Source organism: Panicum virgatum, chromosome 6K (assembly GCF_016808335.1).
Source record: "Panicum virgatum strain AP13 chromosome 6K, P.virgatum_v5, whole genome shotgun sequence".
NCBI classification, from domain to species: Eukaryota; Viridiplantae; Streptophyta; class Magnoliopsida; order Poales; family Poaceae; genus Panicum; species Panicum virgatum.
Genome location: NC_053141.1, coordinates 2,720,696 through 2,741,299, shown reverse-complemented (window position 1 = coordinate 2,741,299; position 20,604 = coordinate 2,720,696). Strand labels below are relative to the sequence as shown.

Sequence of the window (20,604 nt, the reverse complement as noted above, 5' to 3'; positions counted from 1 at the left end):
ATTTGAAGTGGCAGACCATTCATAAGATTTGAGTGACAATAATTACATACCTGAAGTGGTATGAGAGGAAATATTTACCTGCAAGTTATCCTATGCAAGGGCAATGTTAACTGCCAAACATAAAGGGAGCTAGAGGGGTTGCTTTCTGGTCATTGCATTGGTCCATTGTATTTGTATACACATTTTGGTAGTGATAAAATATGGTTGTGGAGGGATACAAGAATGTGGAGATGAAAACTTTGTTCTATAATCTAAAATGACTCATAGACTAAGCATGGCCCCTGATAAAACTATTAATGAAATATTTCATGCCAAAGGTCAATTCTATTTTCGAAAATAAAGATGTACGGTGCTGGCACAAACTTTTAATAACAGAAATAACCTCAATGCAGAGTTATTTCGGTGTATACATCAACTTCTGAAATGTGGTACTGATAGAGAACCTCTTTTCTATTGTGTTCTACTGGGTGGATGCCTATGCTGGGGACAACTGCCTGCAGCCTGCTGTTGACACAACAAAACAAAAAGAATAGAGATTATATAAGGTCATGAAACAAAATAAGTGAGTCAGTGATAGAAAGATTTGTCAGTGTCTGAGCAAATTATGGATCTTGGACGTGATTAGAATTCAGAAGTTGTTATAACTTAGAGAGGATTGGCCAGCAACAATAGCAGAGATGCATGGTATCTTGTCTGACAATTGGAAGCCAGCATGTATAATGGTGTGCACAACTGTATACATAGATTGAGAATAAAATATAAGAATTTTTAAGTTGAACTTTTGGATATAACACTTGCACTTTCATATGTTGTTTTTAAACAAAATATAAGGTAAGCTCTTGTATTTAGAGGACATAGCTACCTGGTTCACTCATGCAGGAATTATTTGAATCTCAAATCTACAAGCTTTCAAAATAATTCCTAGAAATCTTAATGGAGAGGTTTGTTCTCCAATCTACAACCCTGAATGGGAAGTGAAGCAACAAGGGTTTCAACTGCAAGAATCCATGTCTGTTGTGATCTGCCCTTTCTTGAAACCCTCAATCTGAATGCTTGAATACAGATTTACTATAAGTTATATTAGTATTCAGGAGAAAACATTAATATGTCTCTGCAACCTTCTATTTCTGGTAGAGCAGTCCCAAGAGATAACATGCTGAACTTTAGTTAGCTTCCTGATGGTTGCTGCGATAAAAAAGAGGTGCTTTTATTAGCTGCACGGCATGGACATGTGTAATGAACATGGCACCATTTATGCCATTTTCGAGTGATTTTGGTGATCGAATGACAACACAACACTTGGACTAATATGATTGTTAAGATGATCATTCTCAGACTTTTAGGTTCAAGTGATGACAAAGAGAAAGAGAAGATAGGCGTAGCAAGGCCCGAAGGGCCACCCCTACGGGGGTTCCCTGAAAGCTCTTCGGATCAGGAGCACCGGAAGAATCGATGCCTAAGCATCGGTGCATCCGACGCTTGTCGGAAGAACCGGCGCTATGAAGTTTGGTGCAGAAGAGAATCGAAACCAAGTCAGCCTATAGGCACCGGTTGTACCGACGGGTCAAAAAGGTGGCATCGGTGCATTGGGCGTCCTATGTTCCAGAGACGATGTCAAGACCCCAGGAGAAGATTCTTCAGCACCGGTTGAACCGGTGAGGCATCGGTGCATACCATCGGTGTAATGACATCAGCTGTTAGGAGAAGATTCTTAAGCACCGGATGAACCGGTGATGCATCGGAACAAAGCATCGGTTCAACCGGTGGTCACTGCATCAGCTGTCAGGACTTCAACAGCTACTTCAGTTTATGAGTGACCGGAAGAACCGACGCTACCCCTGCCGGAGGCATCGGTTCTTCCGGTGATACGCAGATTTTCCGCTAACCGTTGGAGCAACGGCTACAAGACTTGGTGGCCTATATATACGCCTCACCCCGGCCATTTGAAGTTTGCTGGAGTTGCTGGACATCCCACACACACCAAAGAACATCTCCAAGCCATACAAAAACATCAAGATCATATACTTAGCCCTTAGCACACTTTGAGAGTGTTGTGTAAAGGATTAGCTCTTAGAGAGTGAGATTGCAAGGCTTGAAGCCTTTGTGTTGTGGTTCTCTAGTGAACCAAAACAAGAGCTTGGTGCGTCGGCACCTTGGAGAGTGAAGCTCGCTGGCAACGTCATCGACCCTCCGACTTGGTGTGGAGCGGCGACGACTTCTTTGTGCGGGGGACGTGGAGACCCCCATCCTTTGTGGAGAAGCTCCTTAGTGGAACCCGGGGCCAAGGTGACCGTGATTGTGTTCACGGAAGAGACTTGGTGGCCGAGTAGCAATACTCTTAGTGAGTGCTACAACAACGTGGATGTAGGTGTGCCTTTGTGGCTAACCGAACCACGGGATAAACAACCGCGTCAAGAGTTTGCTATTTCCTATCCCGCTCTTTAAGCTTCCGCATTTCATACTAGCAATTTGTGTGCCTTTACTTTCATAGAATAGTTTCTTATAGGAAAGGCTATAGGTTGCTAAACTCTTTTGGGATAGGGGTTTCACACTAGAACAACCTAGTTGCACATCTAGATAGCATGTTTTAGTTTAAGTTTTGTGCAAACTAGTTGGAATCATAAGTCTAAGTTTTTTAGAGTGCCTAAGTCACCCCCTCCCCCTCTTAGGCTAGAGCACCCGATCAATTTCAACATGGTTAAACATCCGGTAAATGGCAAGGACCCTTGAACAAGTTGCAACAATGATTGAGCAGATGCATATCCTAATTGATATAATAACATCATCTAATGTTTTTCCTCTCCATCTTCACTACCTGGATCATGTGTCCATCCACTATAGTATCATTCATTCTAGGGCCACAAAAGAAAGAGTAGCCTATTTCAATATATATATATATATACCCAGTTGCCCACCTATATACATGCATACTTGAAAAGCTTTGATCAGTACAGGGAACAAGCAATTAGTCAATATTTGTCCTCTGGAAAAAAAAAGTCCGATCACTCTCCTACAACTCTTATCACACAAAAGGATCATTGCTCACACTACAGAACTCAAGGTGAATACAATGCTTAAACCAAACTATATCTCAGTGATTTGCAATGACAGTAACTTATATTTTATTAATAAACTGGTAAGAAAATAAGATCACAGTTTGGAAAATACAAAGAGTACAAGGTTGTAGCACTAAATTCATTTTTGGATATGCTTACCATTTTTCAGTTTCTCGTGGAGCTGCCTTCATCAGCCACAGCTACGAGTGTATAGAGTGCCTCACGGTTGTGCATTTCATCAAATACATATAGATCATGGGTATCTCAGCTGGCATAAGCTCTGGCAGCAAGATGGATTGGGGGCATAAAACTGGAAAACAACGGTCTGCAATGGTTGGAGATTCCTTTCCATGGAGAGGAGTAGCGTCTCCGCCGGATTGAACGGGAATGGAACCGTGGAAGTCGATACGCCGTAAGGAACTGCTCGACCTGCTAGGGACAGCGCACAATGCTCGAACCCCACCAGGCGGCCGGAGTCCTCGATATCGGGACTGCCGGTGGTCCGGCGCTTGCCGTTGGCGCTACGCTGCCAGTCCTGTCGCGCGCGGCGGCGGCCGGCGCGGGCGAGGGCTGCGCGTGGTGCCGTGCGCCCTCCCCTGGCTCAGTCCCTCCCCACTCTCTCTCTCTCTATCTATCTCCCTCTCTCTCCCCTGGTCGCGACCGGAGCTCGGGCCGGTGGCGGGGTCTCTGTCTCTCTCCCCCCTGGTCGTGACTGGAGCTCTGGCCTCCGGCGGGCGAGGCCTCTGCCGAGCGGGGGCGCGGCGCGGCGGCGGCGGTCCCGAGCAGGACCACGAAGGCGCGGCGCGGCAAGGAATGCTGCCTACCTTTGGACGTAGTCTCCGGCCTCCTCCAGCGTGGCCGGTGGCGCCCAAGGCAGTAGCCAGCGGCTGGCCGGAGTGGCGGCTCGGCGGCCACGGGTTATACTGCCTCCCTTTGGTTGGGGCCTCCTCCAGCGCGGCCGGCGGCGCCACGCGGAGGGCTGTGGCCAGCGGCGGTCCGGACTGGAGGCCCCGCGGCCATGGGGCCAGGCCAAGGTGCGGCCGGCGGCCAAGTGGAGCGCGAGCTGCGGCCCAGGCGGAGGGCCGACACCGGGTCGCGCCGGCGAGGGAGGACCAGCGGCTCGGTACGGCTGCACGGCGGGCAGATCGACGCGGCTGTTCCTTCGCGGCGGGTTCTCCTCCTTCGCGGCCCGGCAGGCAGTTCGGCGCGCGCGCGACGTCGCGGCCCGACAGGAGGCTCGGCGGCGTGCGGTGGCCCGACGGGAGGCGCCGCGGCTGAAGCGCGCTAGGCGGTGAGGCGGAGGTGGTGTGGGTTCCAGAGCATTTGCGAGCGCCCGGTTCACGGTTTAACGGGTGCGACCCGCGAGGATCCCAATCTGATGGTTCACGTTGCTTGATAGCTTGATCCGACGGCTGGAGAGTTAGCGGGTGACGTGGACCCGCTCCCCGCCCAGAGAATGATCCGAGAATCGTATATACTAGAAGTTAGAGATCCTTAAAAATTTTGTTTAAGAAACAGAGGCATGTATGATACATGGCCAGCTGTTATAATGATCCTGATAATAGAGGTAATCTATGCCAATAATTTTGTCTTTCAAGAAAAGGCAGGGCAGTGACCGTTTAACTCTTTCATATTCTATATCTTCGTCTGAAGATGATAGGACATCTTACTTTTTGACGGTCATCACTTGCATTTGCCTCTGCAGCCAAGGAAAATAATCTTGGCCATGTTTAGTTCCTAAAAAATTTCATACAGTATCCGGCATATCGAATCTTCGAATACATGCGTGGAGCATTAAATGCGGTTGGAAAAATAACTAATTACACAGTATAACTGTTTTATTCGAGATGAATCTTTTAAGCCTAATTAGTCCATGATTGGAAATTAATTGTCAAATAACAATGAAATGTGCTACAATACCAAAACCCAAACTTTTTCGCGAACTAATCACAGATTTACGATTAATAATGACGTCTAGAGTATTCGGAAGCAAAGAATTTGTAGAAGTAGTATAGAACTATGGTCTTAAGCTCGAGGCTGGATCTTCAGAAGTATAAACAGGAAATATGTGAATATGTAATGATGGTGCACCTCTGTGAAATATAGATGCCGCTACCTCCTAGCCATCCTATTCAACCTGCTTGTTGTCAATTGGGTCTGGATGGAAAAAGGAGTTTCGAGAATGGTGTTCATTGGTCAATTTTCTTTTATGGTTTCAAGCACTAACAATTAAACTAATAATAAGGTATGGGTAGTGTACCTAGCTGTGCTTGCATCTTCTTCTTCAATACTAATTCAGAGCTTCTACCTTCAAAAAATCCAGAACTCATGCAGTGCCGCCCTTGTTGCAAGCCTGGCCACCGATGTGTGAGATTCTTGGATTTGGAGCAAGCAGGTACCTGCACGGATTGGAGTGTCACGGATTGGAGAATATTGTACCCATTTTGAAAGGAAATGTGTTTCTGATTTTAGCAAGAAATGCGGGAAAGCATGCGTTGGATCTGAATATAAATAAATTGGGGGAAGAACAGAGTTGGGAGATGGATTTGATTCGGAAGCAAAAGTGGTTAGAAAGTGAGTCAGAGGGCTCAATCCAAGGGTAAAGGACTCGGTTTGGGCTGAGGCGAGTTCAATTGACTGACTGCAAATCCGATTTGGGTTGGGAAGAGGCAGCACACTGTGTCTCCGTGAGTTGTGGACAGCAAGCGGGGGGATTGTGATGGGAGAAAAAGCTCACCTGCGAGGTTGAGGCCGCTCGCGAGGAAGATAGTCTTCCTGGACCATTGCAGCTTGGAAGGAAGTCGCTTGCCAGTGTTGCCCACTACCGCGCCGCCACCGTTCGCCATGCACAGCAACCACTCTCATGCACCATTATTGCCGAGCATACCGTGAGCGGCAGTGGCGGAGGCCGCTACCCGCAAGGACGCCGCCGGCAGCGGGGATGTGGTCGGTTCTACGTGCTACAGCGCCAAGTGGAGCATGAGCGGCGGAGGCCGCGATTCTCGGGAACGGCCGTGTGGCTCTCGTCGGTTCCGCATGCTACAGCACCGAGCAGACCATGGACGGCGACGCCGGAGGCTCCAGCCCTTGGAGACAGCCGCGGCGCTGTCGTCGGCTCCGCGTGCTACAGCGGCAGCAGCGGAGGCCGCGAGAGGGGGGAGGTGGAGGATGTGGTGACGGAGGGGAAGGGGGGCGTCCGTTGACCGGGGAAATCATGGTGGAGAGGCTGCGCCAGATCGAGCTCCACGGGAATCAACCATCATGGATAGGATTGTGCGAGCCGGGTCTGGGAGGCGGCCGAGGAGCTCCGCCGCTGGGCGCCGGCCTCCTCGTTGCTACCGCTGTGGCCGCCGCCGTCGCCACCTCCTTCACTGTCCGCTCAGCCTCCGAGCGGAGGGAGCAGATGAAGCGAGCGATGGCTGGAACAGGGAGGCTGGATTTAGGAGGAGGACCAGAGATCGCGCCATGGAAAAGGCCGGAGGAACAAGAAAGCTCTCGAAGAGTCGCAAGAGATATTTACTGGAACAGTAACTCATGGGTGAAGTAAAAGTAAGCCGTAGATTAATAATCGGACGCTGTAAAAAAATTTCACTGGCGTGGATGTCCTGGCCGCTGGCGGAGTGGTGTGTGAATAACATATAGAATGTCCGCTCAGCCTCCGAGCGGAGGGAGCAGATGAAGCGAGCGATGGCTGGAACAGGGAGGCTGGATTTAGGAGGAGGACCAGAGATCGCGCCATGGAAAAGGCTGGAGGAACAAGAAAGCTCTCGAAGAGTCGCAAGAGATATTTATTGGAACAGTAACTCATGGGTGAAGTAAAAGTAAAATTTCACTGGCGTGGATGTCCTAGCCGCTGGCGGAGTGGTGCGTGAATAACATATAGAAAGACGACCCGCGAGGATCCCAATCTGATGGTTCACGTTGCTTGATAGCTTGATCCGACGGCTGGAGAGTTAGCGGGTGACGTGGACCCGCTCCCCGCCTAGAGAATGATCCGAGAATCGTATATAGAGATTTGGTTCCATCCAATTCTCAAATTCAACTGTCAAACTGAAATTCTGAATTCTGATGCTAACCAAGTTTAAGTCACCATGTCTCCTTGATTTTACTGATAGAGGCACTGAAGATAAGATGTTGGAGAAAACTGAGCTCCTGGAACTGTCACCAAAGACAAGGTAGAGTTCAGTTTACTACAACTCTTACCTTCAGAGATAGCTACCTGAATGCTTCAAGCTAATGGCTCTGCCTTTTTATATACCAGTGGAACCTGAAGCTCCTGTGCTGCTCCATTTTGATACTACTGGCATGAGTTGTGTATGTCGAGAAAAGCAGCTCTGCTTTCTAACAAAACTTTGACCAGAAATATTCTTGGCAAACTTTTTCTTTACGCATCTGTCAGCAAATCTGGCCCATGTCGGGTGTTCATCAACATGGTATGCTCCATTTCTAAATGGCTTTAGTGCTGAATTTTAAACATAATCAAATCATCGTTGGCAGAATGTAATTGTTGACCCGTATTTCCGATAACAACATTTGATAGGATAATTAGCCCTGCACAAAGGGGCATTATCCGATATGTAATCAAGGTGTACTTGTGTTTAGCTTCCTTCGATGCACACAGAAATTTGGACTGAAGAGCTTTGATGGCTGTCGATACTGTGAACTACTGAACTGAGCGTTGAGCGCGTCATGATCTGCTTAAATCAAATTCCCAAAAAAAAAACAAGAAGAAGATCTACCTAAAAGACCATATAAAAAGTTTGCATTTCATACTTTTTATTACAAATAACTTTTGCCCGTGAACATTCAAACATCATAACACACGCAGTCACTACTTTATGCCTACCAATTTACCGAGCAGGTAAGCCAGCAGGGTCAAGTTGTAGTCCTTGTCAACCATGGTGAGCAGCGACGACGCCGACGGCGGCGGCAGCTTGGCCAGACGGTCCCTGCACGCCGCCACGTCGCGCAGCGCCGTCCTGTAGTCGCCGCTGAGCTCGACGCCGCAGTCCTCCATCACCCTGTGGCACACATTCCCCATGGCCGCCTCGGCCTCCCGGTAGCTGCCGCCGGCGACGAGCCCGTACGCCGCCTTCGCGTCGCCGGCGAGCGTCCCGTTCCCGAGCACGTAGTCCGCCCAACCCGCGGTGCGCCCGTACGACGCCACGGCCTTCCACGCGACGTCGTAGGCGAACTCGTACGCCTCCTTGACCGACCCGGCGCGATAATCGTCTCCCAGCTCGCGCATGCAGACCTGGTACATGGGCTCCCCGGCCGCCGCCGTGCCGCATGCCTCGCGGCAGGCTGCCTCCATGGTAATGTTCCTGTGGGCGCCGGGGCAGTCGCCGCCGGCGACGATGGTGAAACTGCTAAGAGAGAGAGCCACGGCGAGCCAGGCGAGGGGAAACATGTCGATCAGAGGCTAGTATGTGTGAAATGCTTTGCGTAGGAATGGTCTTTTGAAATGATCCCAGTCATATGATAAATAAAGATGTAGATGTTCTACTAGCCTTCTAGCTAGCTGTATTTTAGTAGAAAATTTATTGCCTGTTTAATTAAAAAAACTGTTTTTGCTAGAAGACAAACACACATTATTTGTAGTATTTGACTATGCATGTATCCTCCAAGAGAGCTCTTAGTTTACCAGCTGTAATTAAAATTGTTCCTAAGATTAAGCAGTGAGGGAAGGAATAAAAAATGGTAAGTAGTTAAGAGTCATGGAGAACTAAATGATTTCATTTAATACTTATCAAAAACTCCTAGAATGTCTTATATTTGGGTACAAATTCTGAACCATTTAATGTCTTTCCAGGATGGAGGGAGTAAATTAGAGAAATACTCACTAAGGATGACACTGAGAATGCCAAAGGATGCTAGCCCAATTGGTTAGTCACTCCGGCGGCATCCCTCAGGTCCTGAGTTTGACTCCCCGTGGGAGCGAATTTCAGGCTGAGGGTAAAAAAATCCCCTCGCTGGCCCCGTGTGCCAAAACACTGGTTGTGAGACGACCCAGGTCGGCCTGAGGACCCTTACATGGCCCAGGCAGGTAGTTCCCAGGGGTTACGTCTCCTAGTGTCAGGGCGGGGCTAGGGTTCGGGGATTTTCTCGGTCGGGGAAGCCGAGGCTTCTTCTTAAGCTAATACCGGTGGGGCGGTCTTTCCCCACCCGGCCGAGTTTTTTTTTATGACACTGAGAATGGGATTTCAGAGGAGGTTCAGTCCGATCTGAAACTACACATATGCCATGCCATGTAGATTCTTAATTTGGAAATGTTCAGAGGAGGATCCAGTCCAATCTGAAACTACACATATGACATGTAAACTCTGAATTTGGGAATGTTCAGAGCAGGCTCAGTCCAATCTGAAATACCATCCCCAAATGGATGCAAATAAAGAGCTCACTCCTTGCTTAACTTAAAATTCTGTATGTGGTCATATGATAAATAAGATGTAGATGTTGAATTCTAGTATCCTTCTAGCTAGCTGTAGTATTTTAAAAGGAAATTTATTGCATATTTACTTCATTATAATAAATGAAGGTTCCCTTTGACCGGAACTTGGCATCTTGCACTTCCAAACTTTGATATTTGTCCAACGATACCAAAAAACTTTGGTTGTGCTCGAGGGCACACTTTAATTGCAGTATTTGACTAGGCTAGGGAAATAACTCACCGGCGACACTGGATTGGATACTGATGGAGGTTCAGTCCAATCTGAAACTACACACATATAACATGTAAATTCTGAATTTGGAAATGTTCAGAGGACGTTCAGTCCAATCTGAAATCCTTTTCCCAAATGGATGCAAAGAACTCACTCCTTGCTTAACTGGAAACGTTGTATGTGGTCACTAAACGCCTCCAAAGTTGCATTTGGAACAGTTGAAAATGAGACATTGGAGGATTCCAAATCTTGTGCATTGCTGCATGTTTGGTTCCATCCAACACTCACCTTCAGCTTCCAAATTCTTCAGAGAAGCCTAGCATATACCTGCACTACTTGCACTACGCATCACGTGATCAGCTGAACATGAGATTGGAGGAAACCAAGTCTTGCCTCGCTTTCGCAAACAAGATTTGGTTCCATCCAATTCTCAAATTCAACCGCCCAAGTTTTCGTTCTGAATTCCGATGCTACCTAAGCTAAGTCACAATAGCAATTTGACCCTGGAATGGCCGATGCCTACTGATAGAGCCGCTGAAGATAAGATGTTGGAGAGCTGAACTCCTGAAACTGTCACAAACGAAAAGGACAGTTTACTGCAAATGGTTCAAGCTTATGGCTCTGCCCTTTATGTACCAGTGCAACCTGAACGCCTGAAGCTACTGTGCCGGTCCATTCTGATTCTGATCTAGCATGAGTTGTGCATGCCAAGAAAAGAAATTATGCTTTCTAACAAACTATGACCAGAAGTATTCTTGGCAAACTTTTTCATCCCATATCTGCCTGCAAATCTGACCTATGGTAGATGTTCATCAGCATGGCATGCTCCATTTCTAAATGGCTTTAGTACTCAACAGAAAACAAAACCAAATCAGAATTTGGCAGAATTTAATTGTTGATCAGCATTTCAAATAACAACACATTTGATATATAGCATAAATAGCCCCAGACACAGACGCACGGTAGTGATGATTCCTAGTCGTCAAGTGTGTAGTGTGTACACGCTGCCCCTTATGTGAGGTGCTGCTCATTGCGTTAGACCTACCTGATGTTTGTACTCCTCCTTGGAATAGCCTCGAAGGATGCTCCTGACATGGGCGAGCTGCTCGGAAGAAAGCTGGCTGCATGTGGGCATGGCCAAAGCGTCCCTCGCCATCCGAGCCACCGTCGGGTACTCGGAGCTGTGAGCTTTCCACCAGTTCAGAATGTCAAAGCCTTCTGTTCGAGGGGCAAGGCGATCTTTCAGGTAACGATCAAGTTCCGTCTCGGCTTCTGGGTAACTGCTGGCGACCGGAGGCATCATGCCACCCTCACCCCGTGCCCGGCAATGCTCGTCCCACGCTTGTTCTAGCAGATCAGCGCTGCCAACGGCCCTCGCTGCGGCACCATCTGAATCCGCACCATCGGTTGTTGATCCATCATGTTCAGAGTATTCAGTGTACAGTTTCCTGATCTTCGTCGCCGCCTCGGAGATGTAGTAGGCAGCTGCCTTGGAACCGAATGCTCTTCTGAAGCTGAACTCGATGTACGCGAGCTTGTACCGGGGATCCAGCACAAGTGGTACAGACCATACCAGGTATGAATCATGTATCCTCTTGTCCAAACTGTCGATCGCATCTTGAAGAACACGCGCGCTGTCTCCACCTGCCCGTGCTATCTCAAACCGCAACACTTCCCTCACACTGAACAGCTCCACAAGACAAACATTTGAGGTGGGGGTGTCGCACGCAGAAACTCTTCCAACGGCACGGTACAGCGCCCCCCATACGCTGCACAGCATTCGTATGAGCTCCGGCTCTATGCCTGGAATCGAACAAGAAGAACCTTCTTGATTGCGAAGAACTTGCAAGGAACAGTAGCATGAATACCCGTGCTCGTTGTATGCCCGAAGATCAGGTAGGCCAAGATGCGAGAGCAGGTGCTGGCGCCTCTGTCTAGTCAGATGCAGGTCCTGCACGGCTGACTCTATGCGATGTTCGATGATGGTGTCTCTGACCAAATCCGGGTGCGCGACAAGGCTTCGACCAATCAGGTGGAGCTCAATGTCCATGTAGGTGTCGCGGACGATCATCTCCCTCCTCCTTGGATGGGCGGTAGGGTACTCTTGCTCGATGTGATCCTTGGGTTCGATGTGGAGGCACTTGTCCCATTTGCGCCGTGCCACCATGAACACCCTGTCAAGAACATCACGTTCACGCCCTGATGCAAGGACATCCATGGCGCGGTCGATGGCCACCGTGGAGAGGTCACGGCAGCCCAGCGCGACCTCGGGAACTCCAGAGAGCGGGCCATGGTAGAGAGGCCAGGGCACATTGTCGTAAGCATCCATGACCACCCTGTGGAGGTTCCAGTCGTCGTCGATGAAGTGGCAAGCCGTGTACACGACCACGCCCTCGACGGCTTCGGCCTGGCCGACGGCTAAGCTGACCCGCCCGGAGGCGCGCCGTAGCCTGGAGAAGAGATCCTTCCTTGCCTCGTCGAAGACGCCGTCGCACATCTCCTCGACGGCGTGGCGCGAGGGCAGCTTGAACCCGGGGTTGACGCGGCGCAGGAAGCTCCTGAAGTAGTCGTCCTCCACCACCGACGGGTCGTACCCATGTAACGCGATCATCCGGGCCAGATCCCAGCTGGCTTCTTCTTCTTCTTCTCCTCTTTCTTCTCCCCCTTCTTCTTCGAGGAAGCTCCTGAAGTAGTCGTAGTTCGATGATCCGGCAGAGCGCGACGGAGCACGGGGCGGCGGCGGCGGTGCTGGTGGATGCGATTCTGGGCGCCCCCCGCCGCCTTCCCTGCAGCAAATCTTGACGTGCCCCCACAGGGTGCTGGTGCCGTTCCGGGTGCCTGCGCCGAGCGCCGCGAGGCAGCGCTTGCACCGCGCCCTGTCCTTGCCGTCGTCGTCCGTGAAGCGGGTGAAATGCTCCCACACGGCGGACCGGGGCGGCATCTTGCGCCGCCGCCGCTTTCGGCCCTGGCCGATGCTCTCTCCATCCGCCATGATCGATCAACCGAACGCTGACCAAACGAATTGGCAGGTATTTTCCCTGCACGACGAGATCTATGCAGCAGTTGTGATGTACATGGTCGATCGGAATTGGGCCAAAACTGAGCTCTGAAAGATATTTAATTCACTGAGGAACTCACAGGCGGAGGGGGGATTGTTGGTGGCGCTGCAGCGGCGAGCACGCAGTAGCTCCGGTCTCCGGCCACGCCGGCAGGAGGAAGCGCAGCCGGAGCTGGTGCGGATGCAATGCGACCAAACAACCAGCGGACACTCTCGGCAGGAGGAAGCGCAGGCGAAGTTGCTATGGGCTGCTTTCCAACTTCTCCAATCGTCCAACATTTTTTTGGAACAACAAACCAGTATTCTACAGGTCAACTACTTCCATCTTCAGTTCTTCACCTTAAAAGAAAAAAAAATTATAAAAGATGAGCGAGTACGTTCCTTCCGAGTGTGTGCCTCAGCATCAGCCCACTGGCTGCTGCCTCTTCCTCTAGCAAAAGAAATGTATTGGCCCACCAAATGTTGGGTTCAACTGTCCTTCTAGATGGTTGTATTTTTTATGGGAAATCTGTTGCACATTTACTTCATTGCAAATAGAAGAAAAATTCTTCTATTTAGGCGCAGGGCAAACTTTCGCTGCAATGTTTTACCAGCTAGGGAAATAACGGCGACACTGATTTGGACTCCAGAGGTTCAGTCCAATACCCCAGTCTGAAACCTCACACATGTCCTGTCAATTATGAATTCGGAAATGTTCAGAGGAGCTTCAGTCCAATCTGAAAACCTTTTCCCAAATGCGAGGAACTCACTCCTTGCTTAAACTCGAAATGATGTGTGGTTTCACTCGTGTAGTCGTGTGATTAGAACCCCGAAAATGCCCACAATGTCGCATTTGGAACAGTTGAAAATGAGACATTGGAGGAAACCAAATCTTATGCTTAGCTGCAGATTTGGTTCCATCCAACGCTCACCTTCAGCTTCCAAATTCATCAGAGAAGTGTATATCTGCACTATTTGCACTACGCATCATCTGATCAGCTCAGCTGAACATGAGATATTGGAGGAAACCAAGTCTTGCCTCGTTTTCGCAAACAAGATTTGGTTCCATCCAATTCTCAAATTCAACCGCCCAAGTTTTGGTTCTGAATTCCGATGCTACCTAAGCTAAGTCACCATACCAATTTGATTCTGCAATGGCCCATGCCTACTGATAGAGGCGCCGGAGATAAGATGTTGGAGAAAACTGAACTGCTGAAACTGTCTGTCGCAAACAAAGGAAGAGTTCAGTTTCCTACAACTCTTACCTTCAAAGCCAGTAGCTAATAAGATGTTTGGCTTGCACTGCTCCAAGCTCATGCACTGCCCTTTTATACACTCAGTTCAGCCTGAGGACCATGTGCTGCTCCATTCTGATATTCCCTGTCATGAGTACTGCATGTCCAGAAAAAAAGCTCAGAAAACAGTTCGGCTTTCTAACAAACTCTGACCAGAAATATCCTTGCCTTGCTTTTGCATTTCAGGTACTTCTTCCTGCAAAGTGTGCTCCATTTCAATGGTGCCAATACTGAAGATAACAGATCACCAAATCTAAAACTACTGTTATCTGATCCCTACTAAAACCAAAAAAAAAATTTATCTTCCTCCATGAGATGTTAATGCCAATAAATTCAGTACGGACAACTCCTTTTACAAACCTCACAAGCGATATGATTCTCTAAAATCTTTTTATTTATGTGCTGTTTCTGTGCTTCAGAGTTCAGAGTCTTCAGAGTAGCTGAAGAAAAATATGGAGTCCCAGTGTCCCACAGGCCATTTACGTTTGTACAGAAAGGCAAAATAATTTGTACTCCTAGATGAACCTTTAGTGGACCACATTTGACCTTTTTTTTTGCCCTTTGAGGTACAGGCCCCAGGTTCCTAGATCAGCCAAAGGGCAAAATTATATTATTCTTTTTTGAAGAACGAGCATATGACTGCTTATTTAATTGCATTTGCAGGTAAGTACAGATTCATATCTAAAATCATAAAAGAATCTAACTACTCCATGGTGCTTGCACATTATGTTTAGGTGAAACATTTTCTGCCTAAAGTGCAATTAGCTGTGAAATGTGAATTAATTTGACACGGTATTTTGAGTAACTTAGAATGAAAAGAATTCATAAATTTTTTTAAAAGATTAATAGAAATCATAATTCATATGACTTTTGGCATTAGAAGAAAGGGACCGAGGGTTCACGTGCATGTGAAAAATGCCAAAACATTTCAATCAAGTAGGACCGTCCTAATGAAGAATTCTCGTGACCACAAAACTGAACGTGTAGAAGCTTTCTTCGTCCAGATGCTACTCCAATTTAGCCAATCAACACCAAGTAATATATGAGTATATAAAAAATATTAGACGTCAGCGAACGAATCATCAACCGATATATATAAAAGTCGGACACTAGAAATCAAACCTGAAATTCTAGAACTATTTGGGACTAACGTGCACCTGTAATTTGTACGTATCTACAGTTCTAAACATGTTGTACAACTAAGAGCTTATGTTCCAGTATTAAAATTTCCAGATGCACGAATGAGAGTTACACATCCATGCTATGCTAAATCAAGGGGTCATGGCACTCTCTTCCCATGCTCTGCTAAATCTATAATTTTATTCAAAACACAATATACACCGAGACACTCAAATGTACGCACATACAGTCACTTCTATAAATACACGCACGCAATTCTAATCTTATTAGCAACCTCGTTGAGCTGAGCCTTCATTTATTCTCATTGTGCTTTTTTTTCTAGTCTCCCATTGTTACATCAAAACAAAGCAAAAAAGAAAGAAAGAATAGAAATGGAAAGAACACCTCGCATGGTCAGAGTTATATAAAAAGTATTACAAGTATATTCGCTTGAAAATAAATAATTTCCCTAATAGACAGGCAGAATTACAGAATTAGATACCTTGCCCATGTGCCAGCGCCTCCAATTATGTTTCCTCCTATCACACCGCACCAGCACCTACCCCCACCTCTCCTACTGACACGATGGACCCACACGCACCGCCCCCACTGTCATACACCGCCCCCCCCCCCCCGAGCTAACCCCCCGAGCGAACCCGCCGCCGCATTGGCCGGACGTGCCCGGGCCGTTAGACGCGACGCGGCCCCACCTGTTTACTGTTTCAACGGGCCCACACGTCATTCCAAGCCACGCGCCGCGCGGCGGCCGGCCCCCGCACACCGACATGTGGGCCAGATGGGGACGCGCTGGCCCACCCGTCAGGCGCCTGGCCGCGGGTATAAACGCCCCGCTTGCCCAACAGGCAGGCGCTCTGCAGCAGCGTGGAGGAAGCAGCTTCCTTGCGTACGCAACCACCGCTTCGGATTCGCCGGCCGCCTCCCCGTCTCCTCGCCGTTCACGGCCACCGACCGCGGGGTGAGACGCGGGGGCGCCGATGCTTCACGCCGCCCGGTAGCGAGCTGCGGATGCTGTGGCCCGTGAGGCTCGCTGGTGCTGCCGCTTGGGGATCTGGGCGGCGGCGGTGACCGGCGGCGATGTCGGCGAAGGAGAGGAAGCTCAGCAGGCTCGGGAGTTGCAAGGTTGTTGCCGTTGCGGGAGGCAGCGGCGGCGGCGGTTTGGGTTCCCCCGCGGCGAGGGGTCACCGGTCGGCGGCGGCGGCCGGGCCGCAGCGGCGTCTGTTCGCGGCGCTCTTCGCGTTCCTGTGCGCCGGCGTGGTCGTCATTGGCGGCGTGCACGTCATTGGAGGTGATGCTGCCTTTCCATTTCCCTCCTCCCTCGCGTGAATTGGATCTTGGTGGGGTTTTAGGTGGGTCGCCGGAGTTGTAGCGTCACGGGAATCTCGTGCTTGGAGCGTCGTGGGATTAACAATGATTTGGGTATGAGAAAAAATCGTTTTTAGATACGAATTTGGTATGTGGTTGGTGTTCGGTGTTGGCGAAGTTGGAAAAAAAAAGTCGGCTCCTTTTTGTGGGGGTCACCGGGTTGCCATAGATCTGATGGGGTCTTACCACTCGCGGCAAAATTGCATCTTTTCTCCTTGGATTCTTGCGTTTGTTAATGAGCTCATGGAGCAGGAGCAGTTTTGGATTCCTGGGTTGGAACGTTAGGGAAGGGAACGAGTTTTTTTGTACTCGTGGTGGTGCTGCGTTTGACTGATTGGTACTAGAACAGGAAAAGGCTCATGCCGTCACATGAACAATGTGTGTGTGGGTGTTTGTGAATTCAAGCATGCGAAATCCGCTTGGTTTGTTTCTTTTCTAAAGGTGTTGATCAGCCTGGTGTTGATGTTCTTGTCTCTGATGCAGCATCGTTCCGGCCAGTACTCAGGACGGCGTGGCCGTCGGGGACCCTGAACGCCATTTCCTCTGATGCTGGAGCGCAGCAAGCTGGGGGCAGCGCCGACACCGTGTTGCCGTCAGTTCAAATCCGGCACGCGGTTGGCTTCCCGGATCGTGTTCTCCTGATCCTCAAGGACGGGTCGTCGCTGCCAGCTCCAGAGCGGGTTGAGTGTCTGTACTCCCCTGCCAATTCCTCGGAGCTGCGTCGCCGAGCCCTTCTGGCTGTGTCCTCACCAGATGGATCCAGCCTCGTCCATTGCCCTGCTGAGCCATCTGGTGTGGATGTCTCACTGTCATTGTCCCTGTCACCTCCAGTGGTGCCGCTGCATTGGGACAGACTTGTGTACACCGCACTTGTTGACAGCAGGGACAACTCCACTGTTGTGTTTGCCAAGGGGATGAACCTCCGTCCAGGTCGTTTGGGTGTGGCATCGCGGTATCAGTGCGTCTTTGGCCGGGACCTATCGAAGCCAAAGCATGTGCTCACCTCCCCTGTGATTTCTGCAGCACAGGAGATTTTCCGGTGCGTGACACCAGCTCGCATTCGCAGGTATCTGAGGATGTCAACTGATGCCAACAGAAATGGAGACACTGATGACAAGCCTATGCTGGTCTCTATCAGGACGAAGGGCCAGAGGGACTCTACACTTCCCTCAATTGCCGAACCTGAGCCACTTCCTCGGTACAAAAGGCATCGACGGCAGAAGGCACACTCAATGTGTGTATGCACCATGCTGCGCAACCAAGCAAGGTTCCTCCGAGAATGGATCATCTACCACTCCCATATTGGTGTGGAGCGGTGGTTCATCTATGACAACAACAGTGATGATGACATTGAGCAGGTCCTCAATACCATGGATCCATCAAGGTACAACGTCACGCGCCATCTGTGGCCATGGATGAAGTCTCAGGAGGCAGGTTTTGCACATTGTGCTCTCAGGGCCCGAGAGAGCTGTGAGTGGGTGGGGTTCATCGACGTCGACGAGTTCTTGCACTTCCCTGGTAACCAGACTCTAGCAGATATTCTCCAGAACTACTTAAACAGGCCACGAATCGGTGAGCTCAGGACTGCGTGCCACAGCTTTGGTCCGTCAGGTCGGATCAAAATTCCCAAGAAAGGCGTTACAACAGGCTACACCTGCCGGCTGTCAGCACCGGAGCGCCACAAGTCAATTGTCAGGCCGGATGCATTAAACCCATCACTCATCAATGTGGTGCACCATTTCCATCTGAAAGAAGGGGTGAGGTATGTGAACATTGGTCAGGGAGTGATGCTGATCAACCACTACAAGTACCAAGTTTGGGAGGTGTTCAAGGATAAGTTTTCTGGCCGTGTCGCAACCTATGTTGCAGATTGGAAGGATGAAGAGAACGTGGGATCCAGAGACAGGGCACCAGGATTAGGGACCAAGCCGGTGGAACCAGAGGATTGGCCGAGTCGGTTCTGTGAAGTTTATGATACCGGTCTTAAAGATTTTGTGCATAAAGCTTTCACAGATCCAGATACTGGAAGTCTTCCATGGTAGATGATACTCAATCACTGTATTTGATCTGGCATGGCTCACAATATCCTACATGGAGATGCACATACTGGAAAAGAAACACAGAAAAGAGTTAGGCAGAAGAGTAATTTGCTCTTTGGTAAATGTTAGTCTAAGGTTTTTCCCGTTCTTATTTTCTTTTATAATCATCCATTTTTTTACATATCTAAGAGGGAGAGAATTCTTTTGTAGATACAGATTGGTAGCAGGTTCACTGTAAGTTTTCTTGATGAAAGATGAAATGAATAGGATAACTACTTGACTTTCTTTCTTCAGTTATTTTACATTGTTGTGTGCTCATACTGATGGGTAAGAAAACACTAAATTTCAGCACCTAATTACATGGCAAATGCAAACAATTTTTTTTTCCTGGAGAAGATTACACTCAGCTCAGGAACAACAAGCTGATTAGCTGGCAGTTTGCGGTGTAGACAAGGATGGTGCACCATGCTTGGCTCCTTTCTGTAGTAGTGGTCCTGGAAGAATATTTAGCTTCTCACTTCTCAGGAAATCACACCCAGAACAATTCCTTTACATTTACATAATGGCAACTTTATGCTTAGCATCTTTACCTGTAACTTGTAGCTTTGGGAAAGCATCCTCTATTCCTCTTGCATCAAATCAGCAAGTTTCTTAGGATAAGGGAAGAACCAGATCAGCATCCAGATCACTCTCAAAAACATTGTTTTATTCTCCATCTTTGGCGACTTGTCAGAGGTTGGGTGGTTTATTATAAACCTGACACATACATAGTTACATACGCATAGTCTAGATAAAACCTAGGTTCCTTTCCTCTTTTACTTTATGGCCTCATTGATCTTACTTTATTGTCTAAAGGTTCATTGACAGGATGGCATTGTCTGGATCAAGGTCCCAGTACATTATTACACATGAGGTAATTATTTTCAGCCCTATATATTTTCAGCCCTAGACATATGAGCTGCCATGAATGATACCTGGAAACTTTTGCCTAGGTGGAAGCTTGGAAGGTTCTTGCATTGGACAGCAGTGTGAATTTCTGGCAGGTGGGCTGGCACACTTTTGCCTGCCCCTCTGCCTGTGGCACAGCATGGTTTCCGAAAAAAATATTTGGTGCAAACCACCTTCTCGGTGGAAACGTAAAAATCCTTTTAAAAATTATAGTTACAAGTATCCAAAAAATTTCAAACTATGCACATTCATAGTGCTTCATTAGATGTACTTTGTATCAAAATTTCAGACGCAAACTCAATCTAGAAAAATTCAAACGAAAATGACAAAACTCAAAGTGCATAGAGCACTAGAAGACAAATTTGTCTTCTAGTGCTCTTGCATATGGAATTTGTCATTTTTGTTTGAATTTTTAAAAAATGGGTTTGCATCTCAAATTTTGATACAAAATACATCTACTGATGCACTATGGATGTGCATCATTTGAAATTTTTTGGATACTTGCAATTATAATTTTTGAAAGGGTTTTTACGTTTCCACCGAGAAGGTGGTTTGCACCTAATATTTCCCTATGGTTTCCTGCCTGTATCCACAATAATAAAAATTTTGAACTTGCTCCCCCACTTTGCCTATCCCTTAGTCGTAACTGTTCTTATTATAGCTGCTGTGAAGGAAATTATGCTGCATTGTGCCAGCCCAACTGCATACTGGAGGGATCATGAGACAGTGCTGGGATCCAGAGTCCAGTGAGTACAACTGGACAGGCTTGTGTTCATGATACACGGCAGGTCCATGTGGGCTTTGCACCGGCTGAATCGATCTCAACTCCTCTTGCATACTGGTGCCCTGTGATCCGGTTACCTGCAGCCAGATCTGCAGCATGGATCCTTCTGGCTGCCAAAACCGTCAAATCGAATCCCTCCACATTCAGTACTCATTTCAGTACCACCGATCGTGTTCATGGACTGAGTCATCCTAAAACTGACTGTACTTTTTTTTTTTAAAAACTTTACTGACTCAAAGTGTGGAAAGGGGAAGTCATTGAGCAATGAGCATCGAGACGAA

General features: G+C 48.4%; 3 protein-coding genes across 3 annotated transcripts; 1 reads left to right on the top strand and 2 right to left on the bottom strand.

The window, feature by feature from the left end:
* Positions 1 to 138: 138 nt before the first annotated feature.
* Positions 139 to 5,902, bottom strand: LOC120639308 (protein transport protein SEC31-like). The gene is made up of 4 exons (XM_039915276.1): positions 5,794 to 5,902; positions 3,216 to 4,533; positions 1,119 to 1,185; positions 139 to 504 (listed from the first exon to the last, which is right to left on the bottom strand). The coding sequence occupies exons 1-2, from the start codon at positions 5,900 to 5,902 to the stop codon at positions 3,578 to 3,580; spliced, it is 1,065 nt and encodes a 354-aa protein (XP_039771210.1). The 3' UTR covers positions 139 to 504; positions 1,119 to 1,185; positions 3,216 to 3,577.
* Positions 5,903 to 10,574: 4,672 nt separating this feature from the next.
* Positions 10,575 to 13,150, bottom strand: LOC120711251 (zinc finger BED domain-containing protein RICESLEEPER 4-like). Its single transcript, XM_039996715.1, has 2 exons — positions 12,857 to 13,150; positions 10,575 to 12,770 (listed from the first exon to the last, which is right to left on the bottom strand). Exon 2 carries the CDS (start codon positions 12,708 to 12,710, stop codon positions 10,746 to 10,748), a length of 1,965 nt encoding a protein of 654 aa, XP_039852649.1. The 5' UTR covers positions 12,711 to 12,770; positions 12,857 to 13,150; the 3' UTR covers positions 10,575 to 10,745.
* A 2,888-nt stretch (positions 13,151 to 16,038) lies between these two features.
* LOC120711250 (glycosyltransferase family 92 protein Os08g0121900-like) lies at positions 16,039 to 18,888 on the top strand. The gene is made up of 2 exons (XM_039996714.1): positions 16,039 to 16,475; positions 17,036 to 18,888. The coding sequence occupies exons 1-2, from the start codon at positions 16,265 to 16,267 to the stop codon at positions 18,592 to 18,594; spliced, it is 1,770 nt and encodes a 589-aa protein (XP_039852648.1). The 5' UTR covers positions 16,039 to 16,264; the 3' UTR covers positions 18,595 to 18,888.
* The last annotated feature ends 1,716 nt before the right edge of the window (positions 18,889 to 20,604 follow it).

Bases quoted from the DNA above. Each gene is read 5' to 3' on its own strand.
- LOC120639308 (XM_039915276.1), bottom strand. From the start codon at position 5,902: ATGGCGAACGGTGGCGGCGCGGTAGTGGGCAACACTGGCAAGCGACTT. The intron at 4,534-5,793 runs GTGAGCTTTTTC...TCTAACTTCTAG, and splicing joins GAGCGGCCTCAACCTCGCAG to TATATACGATTCTCGGATCA.
- LOC120711251 (XM_039996715.1), bottom strand. From the start codon at position 12,710: ATGGCGGATGGAGAGAGCATCGGCCAGGGCCGAAAGCGGCGGCGGCGC.
- LOC120711250 (XM_039996714.1), top strand. From the start codon at position 16,265: ATGTCGGCGAAGGAGAGGAAGCTCAGCAGGCTCGGGAGTTGCAAGGTT. The intron at 16,476-17,035 runs GTGATGCTGCCT...TCTCTGATGCAG, and splicing joins CGGCGTGCACGTCATTGGAG to CATCGTTCCGGCCAGTACTC.